The 15,151-nt window shown below is 42.7% G+C and overlaps 1 protein-coding gene across 1 annotated transcript; it reads left to right on the forward strand.

Moving 5' to 3' along the window:
* Positions 1 to 526: 526 nt before the first annotated feature.
* Positions 527 to 13,938, forward strand: LOC308301263 (single-minded homolog 1-like; the record flags this gene model as incomplete). The annotated part of the gene is made up of 12 exons (XM_080745185.1): positions 527 to 701; positions 2,947 to 3,023; positions 3,153 to 3,242; positions 3,419 to 3,527; positions 3,672 to 3,757; positions 4,018 to 4,217; positions 5,655 to 5,761; positions 6,294 to 6,441; positions 10,817 to 10,973; positions 11,631 to 11,831; positions 12,526 to 12,709; positions 13,193 to 13,938. 12 exons carry the CDS (start codon positions 527 to 529, stop codon positions 13,936 to 13,938), a joined length of 2,280 nt encoding a protein of 759 aa, XP_080601311.1.
* Positions 13,939 to 15,151: the final 1,213 nt, after the last annotated feature.

Raw genomic sequence — 15,151 nt, forward strand, 5'->3', positions numbered from 1 at the left:
ATATTTATATTTATATTTATATATTTATGTATGAAGTGGACTAATGTTTAATAACCCTATTTGTTGCAACATGTTGTTTAGGTCACCGCTGCCAGTTCCATGTTTTCAATCTTTTGCTATTATTATTTTAATTATGGTAAGAGAAAAAAAATCTATGCGTGAATAATGACACGGGTTGTTGTGCCTGATCTTTGCAGATTTTGTAGGAATGCCAGTCATGGCACCACGGAGTCTCCATCGGCTTTATGACTGCGAGTTTAACCACTCCAACGCAAAGAAGAATCTCAGCGCATTCATAGTGCATCAGACCGGCCGGGATATCGAGTTCCTTGGAATTCCCAACCGGTTGTTATAGAGAGAGGATGTAAAAGCATCGCTGCCCGTTTTTTTTAGTTGACGAAACGAATATCATGAGAAGGCGACAAAACGGAAAGAACTCTGTCCACGACGCGTGTTTTGAATGAGCGGGCGTGGGAGCGGAGGAAGAGGGATATAAGCGCATATCTGGAGAGGGAATAAAGGCGACATGAAGGAGAAGTCTAAAACGGCCGCAAGGACTAGGAGAGAAAAGGAGAACAGCGAGTTCTATGAACTGGCCAAGATGCTGCCGCTGCCGTCGGCCATCACATCTCAGCTGGACAAGGCGTCCATCATAAGACTGACGACGAGTTACCTGAAGATGAGGATTGTCTTTCCTCAGGGTAAGAAAATGATATCCCCGTGGGTTTCATTTATATGTCTAGGCCTACGTCTTGTTGTCTTTCATAATCTAATTATGCCAGCACTGTCTATAGACCCTATTATTTCTTGTTTTAGCTGTAATTCAGCATTAATAACAAAATACCAATCTATACTAATCACTTAATTAATTACATTACATTAAAATAGTAGGCTACTGTGTAGGCCTATATAGGCCTAAAATGCACAATCTAATATTATTTGGCTATATATATACCCATTCGTAAAATATTACTGTCTCACCATGTCCCAGGCCGCAGATATTAGTGTCTTTATAAATGCACCGAGGTCAGTGAATCGAAAGGCGCCCGCAAAGCAAACGATTTGCAACCATCTTCTTTAAGGTCTCTGCAGGATTCCTCTTTGCGTGACTGAGAACAAGACGCACCAATTATACACAGCTCTATGCTTGTAATCACCTCAAGCCGTGTAAAAGCAGGAGACAAACCTGACAGCAGCTTTTCCCTTCAATAATGTAGGCTATATGGTGGTGCAGAAATGGCATGGGTATTACTACTATTGTTTTTGTTTAGCTGGAGCCATGGACATAAATGCTCCCCAAAGGCACAGCCGAGAGTAAAAGTACTACAATAATATATATATTTTTAAAAAAAAACATATTTTCCTTTTTCATTGAGCCTGAGGTCCGGCCCGACTAATTAGCATACATTTTAGGCCCTATCCGGCCCTAAAATGTCGGATAGTTTCGGGTCCGGGCATAATTTGAGAACTCTACGACAGGTGCACTTGTTATTAACACCGTTATAACAATTCATAATCGGGGTTATAGAGTCGTAAACTTTACCCCCCAAAAGACGAGGCCAAATAGTCACGACTGACTGTTTCCTTAATTCTTTCAATCACCCTTTCTTCTGATGTTTTCAGGTCAATCAAGGAAACACATAGGCCTATAATATATTAATTTAGCAGACACACATAGAGTAGAGTAGAGAACATTCACTAACCCCTTTCTATATATCTATTATTTCAGTAGCCTATATGCAAGATAGTCTGCATGTATCTGTGTGTGTGTGTGTGTGTGTGTGTGTGTGTGTGTGTGTGTGTGTGTGTGTGTGTGTGTGTGTGTGTGTGTGTGTGTGTGTGTGTTTAGATTAAAAAAGGCTATAATTGCCAGCATATGTTACCTGTCACCATGTCACATATAAAATAACATTTATTTGTTTTACTCACTTTCTTTGGGCATTTTGAATCCATCAATTAAAACACCATAATGCTCTCAATTGCCCCCAAGAGACCCACTGGTTGTGTATCCAACGAATAGGCCCATAGGCCTATAATGACTCGGAACAGGAATTAAACTCGAATTGTTTTCGTGTGTTTTGGGTGAATGGCAAACATTTGAGAATAAGAGGTGATATTAGCCTTTTCACATCATAACCTCCAGCTTATACAATGGCTGAGAGTCAGCCGACAAAAAGGTGAGCTGCGAAATGGTTTAGTTCAAAAGTTGTCTAAACTAAGCCATTCAAAAGCTGAGCTTGATCTGTTATTTTGCCTATACAATATAAGCCTATGGCTATATGCCCAACATCGGGACACCAGGTTTAAAGTGGTTAACAGGCATTAGAGGCATATAAGGTTAAAATGCTTCTCTGTGTGTGTGTGTGTGTGTGTGTGTGTGTGTGTGTGTGTGTGTGTGTGTGTGTGTGTGTGTGTGTGTGTGTGTGTGTGTTATTGTTACTTTATTTTATTCATTTCATTTTTCTTATTCTTTTTCGATTTGCCAAAATAAAAAATACTCCCGTGAACCCATGTAATTCTGTCCTACGTGGGCTGTAACAAATACAATCTTGAATCTTGAATCCTGTATATTTGCATAATTACGTGATTGCGTGCAGACGTTTATTAATACTGTCTCAGATTTTTGCTGGTCAAGGACTGGTCATTATAATCTTATAGAGACTATCCATTTAATATTTTATGGTCTTCAAAACACGTATTATTATTATTAGGTTATTCATATTATTATTACACTTATTATTAACCTAACGTTGGACTATAATAATTGTATACCCTAATTAAATAAATACACTACATAATGTCACTATACTACTATGCTAAACAATATTATTGTTGTAGTCAATTAAACACAAAAACACAAAACACCTAATTAAAAAAACATTTCCTATAATATTATACAACCAAAAATGTGATAGAATAAACGCTGACATGTGCTGATGGTTGTAGGTTTGGGTGAAGCTTGGGGTGTTCCCAGAAGATCACTGGACAATGTCGGGCGTGAGCTAGGATCCCACTTACTGCAGGTATAGCCCATACACCACGAAAACAATTAACAATGTGTTATTACAACTTAATACGATCGGCTAATTGGGTGTAACGAAGCCTTAATGGGTTTGCGAACTATAGGCTAATTGTGTGTGGTTGTGTTGCAGACATTGGACGGGTTCATCTTTGTTGTCGCTCCTGATGGGAAGATCATGTACATTTCAGAAACAGCATCGGTCCATTTGGGACTGTCTCAGGTTCGTTTTGAAACGTTTCTCTTCTTTCTTTAATACATTTGCACTTTGTAGGCCTATATCTCATGCATATTTTTGTATCGCACAAAAAAGCATTTACTAGGCTATTATTAAATGTCGATCCATTAAATCATCTCTCGCCTTATAAAGATATAATTAGCTGAGTGCCTTTTTAACAGGTAGAGTTGACCGGCAACAGTATTTACGAGTATGTTCACCCGGCCGACCACGACGAAATGACGGCCGTCCTGACACCGCATCAACCTTACCACTCTCACTTCGTACAAGGTATAATATGTCACGATCTCAATTAGACACGTTGAATTGTTTTACCATTATTCGAGTGAGTAACCTAGTCTAGCTAAAGCTATACAGCATATAATAGGCCTATAACAGAGTATTGTCTGGCCTAATTCATTTGTCGTGTTTCAGAATATGAAGTGGAGCGCTCCTTCTTCTTGCGAATGAAATGCGTGCTGGCTAAAAGAAACGCCGGCCTCACCAGCGGTGGATATAAGGTAAGGCCTTTATTAGAAAAGGTTTTCGATTAATTCACCGAAGAAATTACCAATTTATATCAAGTTAATTGAAATAATGTAATGTGCACTCACTCGCATGCTGTGGGACTAAGGATTATAATGAACCCACGGGCCTCTGGCCCTATATTTTTCAATCTCCGTTTTTAATTACCTTTTTCTATTTATTTATTTTTTGAGACTAAATCAACTGCTATAATTTGTGCTTACGAAAGCTTGTTATTTCCCCGGCCTCGCGGCAGGTGATCCACTGCAGCGGCTACCTGAAGATCCGCCAGTACAGCCTGGACATGTCTCCGTTCGAAGGCTGCTACCAGAACGTGGGCCTGGTGGCGGTGGGACACTCGCTGCCTCCCAGCGCCGTGACGGAGATCAAACTGCACAGCAACATGTTCATGTTCAGAGCCAGCCTGGACATGAAGCTCATATTCCTAGATTCCAGGTATTATAGGCCTATATATAACCGTTAACATGCAGCGCCAGCGATACAGTAATTCTTAAGTCAAATTCATAGCCCCACTTCACCACACAACGATGTCGCGCGTCAAAAAGCTAACCCATACCCATTAGCCTACTCAAGTAAATGTACTTTGTTACTTCAAAGTACATTTACTTGAGTACTACTGTACATAAGTACACATTTTTACTTTACTGGAGTATTTCCAATTTCCAATACCTTTACTTCTACTCCACTGCATCTCGGAGCCAAATATTGTACTTTCACTCTACATTTATTTGAAAACTTTAACAAAGTTAGGCCTACTTGGTAGATTTAATCATTAGTCCTATTACAAAGCATACATTAACCACTTCAGCCTTATATAGCCTACATTTCAGCCATTTGAAAATAGCTGAAGCTCACAATGCTCAACACATTGTGAGCTTGTAAATCAGCTATTTTCAAAGGATTTTTATACATTTAAAAACTTGAAAGGGGACATTCTGCATGGGTAGTTTCTACTTTTGGTGCATTTTGATACCAATACTTTTGCTTTTACTCACGTAAAATTTGAATTATTTTACTTGTAACAGAGTATTTCTACATTGCAGTATCGATACTTTTACTTAAGTATAACATTTGAGTATACTTTTTCCAATACTGGGTATAGGCCTATATATAACCGTTCACAGCATTAACAGAAATAACCCCAATTCGTAGCCCCACTTCACTGCACAACGGTGTCGTGTGTAAAATAATTGCTAACCTATTACCTATGAGCAGGTCTGCTATTTTCGGCATGCGACACCGTCTTGCGATGGAGCATAAATCAAGCTTTTACTCAACTCCATAATTTTCTTTACTGATCTATTATAGATTTTTTGGGGGGGACATATTATTTTTCATTGTTTGACATAATTTGAAACATTCGCTTTTGTTACATTTGAAAGCAGCCATGACGTTAAGAGCAATCACCATGTTTTCCCATAAAGCAGATGCTTATGACATGATGATATCAGCCTAGGTTACACACTGCAGCCAAGCCATACAAGAATGCTCCCAAAAGCCTGTTAACACATTTTAGATAAGGGGGAGGTCTGCACAAAAACAAGAAGGTTTTATTTATCACCATTCAGAGATATGTGGGGGGGGAAAAAAATTGCTGAGTCACTTTGCATATCGTCACTTTTGTATGTTTTTTTTCTTAAATGAAAGCCCTATATACTTCATCATACAAAAGTGTCACACAAAACTAGTCAAAATAGCTGATCTACAAGCACACAACACCTCGCATCGCGAGGCGTTGTGTGCTTGTAGATCGTCCATTTTCACTATTTGAAATCGTTTTTTTAAATAATAACCGAAAAAAAGGAAGGTTATGAACATACAAGGTTTCCACCCGACAACGACGATATTGTTGTCAACTCCCCTCCTCTGCAGGGTAGCAGAACTGACCGGCTACGAGCCCCAGGACCTGATAGAGAAGACCCTGTACCACCACGTGCACAGCTGTGATACCTTCCACCTCCGCTGTGCACACCACCTCTGTGAGTTAGGAGACAGGTCTGACATACAGTAATATGGTGCTGTCGCAGTATATAGGTTTTGTTTTGGCCCTCCTATATTACTATTTCTGCAAGTGACTTGCATAAAAAGTGACTTGATGAATACACAGCATGCTTATGCATACTTTACTGTTCGCCCAAATATTCGTGTCAGCCTATCTCGCACGCACGCACGCACACACGCACACACACACAGAATTTATTGAGAGGATAGCCCCTTGAGATGCAGCATCTCATTTTAGAGGGGGTCCTATAGACACATAAGTGAACAAATACATACAGTACAAAAACGCATGACTGACACACACACACACACACACACACACACACACACACACACACACACACACACACACACACACACACACACACACACACACACACACACACACACACACACACACACACACACACACACACACACACAGAGAGAGAGAGAGAGAGAGAGAACATTAAATACTGTAACCATACCCAACAACACAATCTGTGACATCCCCTTGTCTTTGTTCTGCAGTGCTGGTGAAGGGCCAAGTCACCACTAAATACTACCGTTTCCTGGCCAAGCACGGAGGCTGGGTCTGGGTCCAGAGCTACGCCACCATCGTGCACAACAGCCGCTCCTCCCGGCCTCACTGCATTGTCAGCGTCAACTATGTCCTCACGTAAGGCTCATTTACCAAGTCCTAAATTAAATTCCAGAATCCATTCCTGTTCCAACCTAAAATGCAACACGCTAGAGAACGCTGGTTCCCAAACACCGGGTCGGGACCCCTTTTTGTGGGTCGCAGACACATTTTTATGGGTCCATTATCTTTTGTTTCCTACATTTGTTTTTGGATTTTTTTAAAAACATTCCAAAAAAAGCTATATTTTTCATGATTTCTTTCAGTAATATCATGAAGAAATAAAAGACAAATCTAAGGAATTCCATAAGTTAGAAAACAAAATGTTTAAGAAGTAGTGAAAATAGGCGATCTACAAGCTTGTAGATCTGCTATTTTCACTAGTTTGGGTCCCGACTACCGGGCAAATCTTGAGTTAAAAGGTTTGGGAACCACTGCTATAGAATATTACGAGTCTGCTCTAAGAATTGAGTAATATTTAAGAGATTTTCCTCAAAATGGACAGGCAGCTTGAATTAATGTTAACATTAAACATTAACAGACATGTTACCAGCCAAAAGTGAGCTAGGATGGAGGAAATAGTATACTGTATCTCTGGGTGTTTGCATACAGCAGAGCATTCAGCAGCAGTATTAATATTTATGTCAAGTAAAATTGTACTGTGCACCGATTTGTGCCAGACATCCCAGCAACTAACTCTCTGTGTCAAAGGCAACGAAAAACGTCTTTATCTCAGAGAAACCTTTATCCTTTGACAGTTTTCCCACTTTAATTCCCTGCAAAATACTGAAGCTGCTTTTCGCACGTTGCGCGTTATGAGAGAGACAGAGAGAAAAAGAAGAGAGAAATCACTGCGGCCCTTTGAGACAGCAAGACAAACACCAGGGTTCAACCCCATCACAAAATCTCTACTGTCACAATCGATCTGCAGGCTACGGAAAGAGAAATCCATAAAACGGTGAACTGGGAATCAATAGCTATCTCAAAGCGGCTGCCCATGTTAGTTTGGTTGATCCACACGTACCTCTTATTTTGTGTTTGCTTGTGTGCGCGTGTGTGTGTGTGTGTGTGTGTGTGTGTGTGTGTGTGTGTGTGTGTGTGTGTGATTGTGCGTGGTTGCATGTCTGTGCATGAATGTGTGAGTGTGTGTGTGTGTGTGTGTGTGTGTGTGTGTGTGTGTGTGTGTGTGTGTGTGTGTGTGTGTGTGTGTGTGTGTGTGTGTGTGTGTGCGCACGTGTGTGTATTCTACATGTATTAGTTCATGTGTGTCTTCTTGCATACATGTTTGTGCATTCATGTGTGTACATGCATTGTAAATGTAGTCGTTATGAAACGTCTTCTTGAGTTGGGATCATTTTCATTCGGTATCAGCGACAATTAACAATAATAAATTATGTAAAATAAATTAATACTACATATCCGTCAGGCAGAAACCTTGTATCTCTATATTTCAACTTTTTAATGTTTTCTAGTAAATGAATGCCCTATATACTTCATCGTACTAGTGTCACACAAAAGTAGCAAATCGTCACTGTCCGGCAGAAACCTTGTATCTCCAAGTTTCAAATGTGTACATTTCTTTGTAAAGTAAAGCCTTGCTTCATCATACAAGACTGTCGCACAAAACTAGAGAACATTTTTCACTATTTTAGATCATTTTTAAAATGATTATTACAAAAGGAACTGTTTTGGACTGTTTTTTCCACCCTATGCATGGAGAGCAAGTATTGTAGATTGACTATTTTTGCAATTTCTTTAAATGTTTAGATTGAAAGCAAACATGGGACTGAGGAGTTTATAAATATGTAACTAATTAAAAGTATTAACAAGAGCTTGTTACAAAATTATAACTACATTGGATCCATTGGAAAACAGGTTATTATTTTTTCTTTCATTACCTGAAAAAAGTGGAGCTGTGTGTGTGTGTGTGTGTGTGTGTGTGTGTGTGTGTGTGTGTGTGTGTGTGTGTGTGTGTGTGTGTGTGTGTGTGTGCAACAGCGCCCCTCCCTTAACATGTGTGGTCAGAAAAGGTTACTGCAGGCTACAGACAGACAGACAGACAGACAGACAGACACGGAGACAGACAGACAGACAGACAGACAGACAGACCCACACACACGGCCACGTATAGGGAGCTTGTGTTCCACACAGCTCCAAAAAGTTACGCTTTTGGACATACAAGGTTTCCGCTTGACAGCGACAATACATTGAGTTGAACGGCATATTACACAAATATAGGCCTACTGCATGAGCCAAAAAACAATGATAACAACTACAATACAACTATTTGCATAGTGTACATACAGTAGTTGCGCAAGGGGTATTACTAAACCAAGACAAGTCATTATAAGCAAAGTGGCAAACATTACGAAAATAATAAGGAATAAAATAAATAAAAATAATTGTAGATTTGTTTTTAAAATAGCAGATCTATAGTTTCACAATGTGTTGCATTGTGAGGCATTGCACAGTACATGTTCAATTTATTTATAAAAATACAGTAGGGGCTTAAGTGGTTAATCCAAGAGGATTCCATTAATACATCATGATTGGGAGTTTTGCTGCTGGCACATTTCAGATGTGAGGTGGTCTGACATTGACCCCGAGGTGGAATTCTGCTAACACAGCTGAGTTTGCACAAAAGCCCAACCGTATATTGGCTCAGACAGGGACGTGCTGGGCCCCTGATTCAGCCCGGGAAAAATAGTTGGAGAGGCCCTCATTGCGTGTAATAGAGAGAGATCTCTCTCTATAGCGCTGCTGCTACTCAAAGATTTGTGACAAGTGACAAGCCAGTGGGCCAATTACATGAGTTATATTTCGTCGTTGTCGGGTGGAAACCTTGTATGTCCAAAACCGTTTGTTTTGTATTTATCATTTTAAAAATGATTTAAACTAGTTAAAACAGCCGATCTACAACGAGGCGTTGTGTGCTTGTAGATCTGCTGTTTTCACTACTTTTTGTGCAAACAGTTTAATTATTTATTTTGTGCAAACAGTTTAATTTTTTCCTAATGGCCGGCCTGGCCCGGCCGGGAATGAAGCAGCCGTTCGGGAGTTGTCCCGCTTTTCCCAATGGCCAGCACGTCCCTGGGCTCAGACATAAGTCACCCAGGTCACAGATAGGATGCAGAGCCCGGGCCGCCGCTTGCAATACCTGCAAGAGCAAACAACTCTTACACACTGTCTAAACACAGCCTTTCCCCTAAAGTGTCATACATAAAGAATGGGTCATATTTAGAGACATATTAAAGAGGCTGTCTGTGCGGGGGTCAGGGATGGGCCACAGGGGGGGTTTCAAATGCCAATAGCTACTATTACATACTGTTGATGTGATAAGTTAAGAATAGGGCCGTGTTTGCTGAGTTCTTGACACGGGAGACTTTTTACTCCCCGGACGTCGACACTCGGATGGAGTTCAGCGGCGGGACAGTAGGTTAAAATGTCAAAAATGGCTCATGTACTGTCTGCACAATATGACAACAACCAATCACAACCTCTGGCCTCCAATCAATCAAAAAACATGCATGTGTGTGTGTGTGTGTGTGTGTTTGTGTGATTAGAGAGTGCAAGTTGAGACTCCGAGTAAGTTGAGGCATAGTGTTGACAGACACCAAGGGGAAAGTTGGAGAGAGAGTTAGAGTATGTGTGCGTGTGAGCGTGCGTGTGTGCGTGCGCATGCGTGTGTGCGTGCGTGTGGCTACACGCATTATGTTCCGGCAATGGTTGTACGGCAGCAAAGAATGATTAACTTCACCTAGGGTGTCTGTTAGTTTTCTCATTATACTAGACTACTCAATACAGAGAAATGGGTGGACTTAATCTCAGTAGTTTATCTTAAATGCTGTTTTCACTTCTCATAGTCCTCACAATCACTCCATTCACAGAACGAGTGTTTGTGAAATGGGTCTGTTTTGTTATCTATAATGTAATATTGGCCAAGATGTCTGCTACAGAGTGATGTCACATGGTATGCCCAGTGCTGCTACTATAGTGCACTGTCACGCCGTAAAGAAACACTGAACAGCCCATATAAATTGTATAAATGTGATAGGGAACACTATCACAGTGTTGGGAAACACATTAGTAAATTGTGATAGGAAACACACTACCGTGTACGGAACAGAAGTTCCCCAGATTCAATTGAGCTTGATGGGAGCCCGAAGGCTAGAGAATCAACCCCCAGAAACAGCTGGAAAACCCTGGGCAAGGAAAGCGAATGAGTAATGACCTTTGGCCAAAGCATTTCATCTCAATTACAAAGTTTGACTGCACAGCCACGGAGGACTTGCGGTGGTGCTCCAGCAGCTCTCATGGTGTGAACGTGTGACATGACTGAACTCTACCCTAGAGAAGCAAAAGTTAGGAAAACATTTATTTAGATGTATATTTATGTCTTTGTTTGTCGGTAAAGGGATACCGAGTACAAGGGAATGCAGCTGTCCCTGGACCAAATGAGCCCCAGCAAGCCGGCGTTCCCCTACGCCACCTCTCACACCGAGGACAGGAAGACCACCAAGTCACGTCTGACTCCGGGCAAGGCCAAAGCCAGAATGTCACCCTACCCCCAGGTAATAAACAGCCCATCAACCCACACATGCTCATCACATTCTCCATTGGCTATAACCAGGAAATATAAACATGGTTCCGCATTTAGTGAGCGTGAAGTTTAACCTCGTGAAACCCGGCGTCCCTATTCTGGGGATCATCATACCACAAAAATAGAAGACCTACTGTATAAGCTCACAAAGAGTTGTGTTGCAGTGCATAGTGTGAGCTTGTAGATCGACTAATTGTCGGCAAAGATATTTGGTGTGTGTGTGTGTGTGGGGGGGGGGGGGGGGGGGGGAGGGGCTGGGGGGGATTCCGGTCAATGAAGTATATAGGGTTTAAAGGGATAGTTCAGTCAAAAAAAATGTTTTACTCACCCCATGGAGACCTGAATTCATGGATATTATTTTGTTTTTGTCGCATTCCTAAGCCAGTACTTTGATGACCAGCAGTGGTTCACTAAGGAGACACAAAGAGCCTGCTTTGTTCCCTACGGACACACAAAGAGTCTCCTCAAACTATTGGCTTCGGAATGCAACAAAAAACTAAGAAATATCCATGAATTCAAGTTTCCATGGGGTGAGCAATCGATAGAAGATAAATCATTTTGGGGGGTGAACTATAGAAGTGGTTGGAACAAACAAATTCCTGCAACTCTTTATAACTCTGTCCGACAGTTTTCAGCTTTCAACCCTGAGCGCTCCGAGTCGGATCAGGACAGCCAATGGGGAGGGAGTCCGCTGACGGACTCCACCTCGCCCCAGCTGCTGGATGCCGGGGAGGCGGCGGAGGCATCGTGTGCCTACAGACTCTACCCGGACTCCAGCCCGCTGTGCTACGGACTGGGCATCACGGAGGAGGACCTCGCCCACGCACAGGTAGGGGTGGGCGATATGGTGATACAATGATACAATATCTCCACGATATGCCTTTTCAGAGATACCGTATATATCGTGATACAATGAGGGAGCCTATAAAAAAAATCCTGTTGAATTGTTAATATGGAGATTCATTGGAGAATCCATTTAAACCTGCATTTTGGTCTAAATCAGTAAGTAGTTCTCTAACTTTAAAATGTCACTGTCTCCCCTTAACTCTGACAGTGTACAAATGAAACCAAATGGACCCATAAGGGTCTATTTGGTTTCATTTGTACACTGTCAGAGTTACATAACTGTAAGGGTAAATGTTAGACCTCCCAAAAGGAACCCAGAGAGTCCCTGGAGGCCACTTTGAGGACCACTGGTCTAAATGGTCTGTTACTCTTGAGCGGTGGTCACACCGTCTCCTATATGTGGCCGTGTGTGTGGGTATGCGTGCGTACACATACACACACACACGCACGCACGCATGCACGCACGCACGCACACACACACACACACGCAGCCTCCACCGCTCAGTTCACACAAGTGTGATTTTTATTTTAGTTTTTGTAGGTGGTTGTACTGTTAAGTAACTTGAAAAATAACCATAAAAACCAACATGAAAAATAATCGTAATAAGATTGTGTATCGTGATACAGCTTGGAAAAATATCATGTATTTTTCTATATCGCCCACCCTCTACACACAGGTCCACCCCAACACTGCCGCCTGCGACCGCGTCCGCTGCCAGGGTGGGCGCTACTTCCTGGGGACTCCCCAGTCGGGGCGCGAGGCGTGGTGGGACGCCACACGCTCCGTTCTCTCGCTGCCCAAGTCGACGCTGGAGAATGGCGAGGGCTACGACATCGCCGCATACCACGGCGCGATCCATGGTGAGATGTTAGGTGTGAGACCACAGCCATCTGCTTGACAAAATGACCCTGGATGAGCTGCTCCTGCAAGTTGTTGTCCAAATGGCATTACAGGCCATGCTAAGTTGTTTACACCGTCTCCTGCCAGCATGCCGATTGCTACCATCTGTTGTGCAAAATATCTAAAGCCAAGTCATTTCACATTTTACTTCCCAGCCCCACGCCACACTTTTACCAAGCCATAACTTGGTCCAACTCTAACAGACACAATTCTGTGTATATTAGAAAGCATATTATATTTTACTCAGAAGACACAAATAATAGTTTCTGTAACTCTCATTTGTCACGTAAGTAGTAGTACACCATCCAGAATATATGTGTGTGCAAATGCATGAACATTTGTTCACCTTCATCACGAACACAAACCAGAACAGCAGCAGGAACCCGAATTACTCATTAACCCAATTCATTGTTTTGTAATCTGGCCACTTTTCCCCCTGCCAGGGCGGGGCCACTGGGACGAGGAGAGCGTGGTGAGCTCCCCAGACGGAGGCGGTTCCACCACCAGCGACTCGGGAGAGCGTTACCACGGCGACCAGCACTTCCGGGCCAGCCCCCAGGAGCCCAGCAAGATGGAGACGCTGATCCGCGCCACGCAGCAGATGATCAAAGAGGAGGAGAGCCGGCTGCAGCAGCACAAGGGGCCCCTGGAGGTGTCGGGCCTCGCCAAGGCCCACAGCCCGTGCTTCGCCGCCTCCCTCCCCCTCTCCAACCCCGGCGTGGTGTGCCGCGGCCCTGGGGTCGCCGGCATGGACCTCACCTCCGAACGCCTCCACCACCGGGACGGCGGCGGCAACAAGGCACCCTGTCCCCACGACGACAACGACGACAACGCCGCCAGTCCCATCTCCCTGTCCCGCCTCAGCAGCCCGAGCTCCGACGGGATCTCCAGGTCGGGCCTGTCCCTCGCAAAAGAGTACATGCAGACGGACCTGTCCCCGCATCCGCCGCAGTCCCAGGGCAGCCCGCTGCTCTATCAGTCCCAGGACAGACAGCCTCTGGACAGGCAAGCGGCCTACGCTTTGACTGGCTACTCTCTAGAACACCTGTATGATGCAGAGAGCCTGCGCAGCTACTCTGGGCTGAGCTGCGGAGGGGTCCAGTATGACATGGCCTCACATATGAGGATGCAGGCGGACCAGATGCAGGGACACAAGGCCACCTCAGTGATCATCACCAATGGAAGCTGACCATATCTTATTCAGATGGCCCCGACTGTCTAAACCAGGACGTCGCAGCAAGCTGTCACTGTATGCACAATACTGACATGCAAAATACTGACATGGTGTAAAGTAAAGAAAAAAGAAAGAAAAAAGGCAACCTGGCTTGATGGTCCCTTGGCAGTGCATTCAGCAGTATTTTAACACCAAGCAACTAGTCCAGCATGCACTGTATGCCGTTACCTTTTTCTACTTTCACCGAGGATGTTTTCACGAGATTCAGATGATCAAGCATTTTGTGACTTTATCCTCTATATTAGCCAAGATAAAGCAGAGGGATTGCTCCATTACATAGGGATTCTTGGTACTTGAAGAAAAAGAAATAATTCTCTTCCCTGTAAAAGCGACTTGAGTTTTGATTGTGGTTAAACATCAACCAAGCCTTTCTGTCCTAACCGTCTCATGCATCAGTGGTCCTTTGAGTTAATCTGTCCCCGTTTCAGTTTCCCAAGGCACTATAGGAAAATGTGCTGTTCCATTGCCCCCTTCACCAAAACAGACTGCTTACGGCATAATGTTTTTCACGTACAATTCCACCACAGGAAAAGCGAGCACTTCAACCATTGAAAGATGTCAGTGTTTTCTTCTAGTATTTATTTGTCCGTGGGTCTAATTGGCAAAATGTTGTTTTCTGTTGTACGTGTTGTGTCATTATTCCTGTAGAATACTTACTGGCGGGATTATACTCTTTGTTTGAATGCCTGGATTTACTTTTTTTCACGTCATAAAGATAAGCCAACACATTGTTTGAGGTTAAAAAGCAAACATGGGGAAATTATTCTACGTATTCTATAGGGTCCATAGAGAGATTACAAGGATGCTTTTATTCTCTCACACACCAATGTGTGAAACTAAGATTTTAACTTTAACCCCACCACCCATTCTACACTTAAAAGAAAAGGGAATTGTCTTCTTTCACAAATTTAACCACCGAATGGGTGAGAGTTTTACTTTGTTCCCCCAGTATATTTCCACGCTTCAGTTTGTTTGTATGGCTGACTGGGTTTTCTTTCCAAATCCCAAACTATGTCAAATGTCTTTTGTTTCTGTCATTTTATTTATAATGTAAATACGATCACAACAACTTTTTTGAACGAGTCACAAAATTATTTATTAATTGGAAGAATATGTCTTTTAAATATAAATACAGTTGCAATCAAACCATTTTGGCTGTGCTAGTTTT

Source organism: Nannobrachium achirus (genome assembly GCF_963921795.1).
Source record: "Nannobrachium achirus genome assembly, chromosome: 16".
Taxonomy (NCBI): Eukaryota; Metazoa; Chordata; class Actinopteri; order Myctophiformes; family Myctophidae; genus Nannobrachium; species Nannobrachium achirus.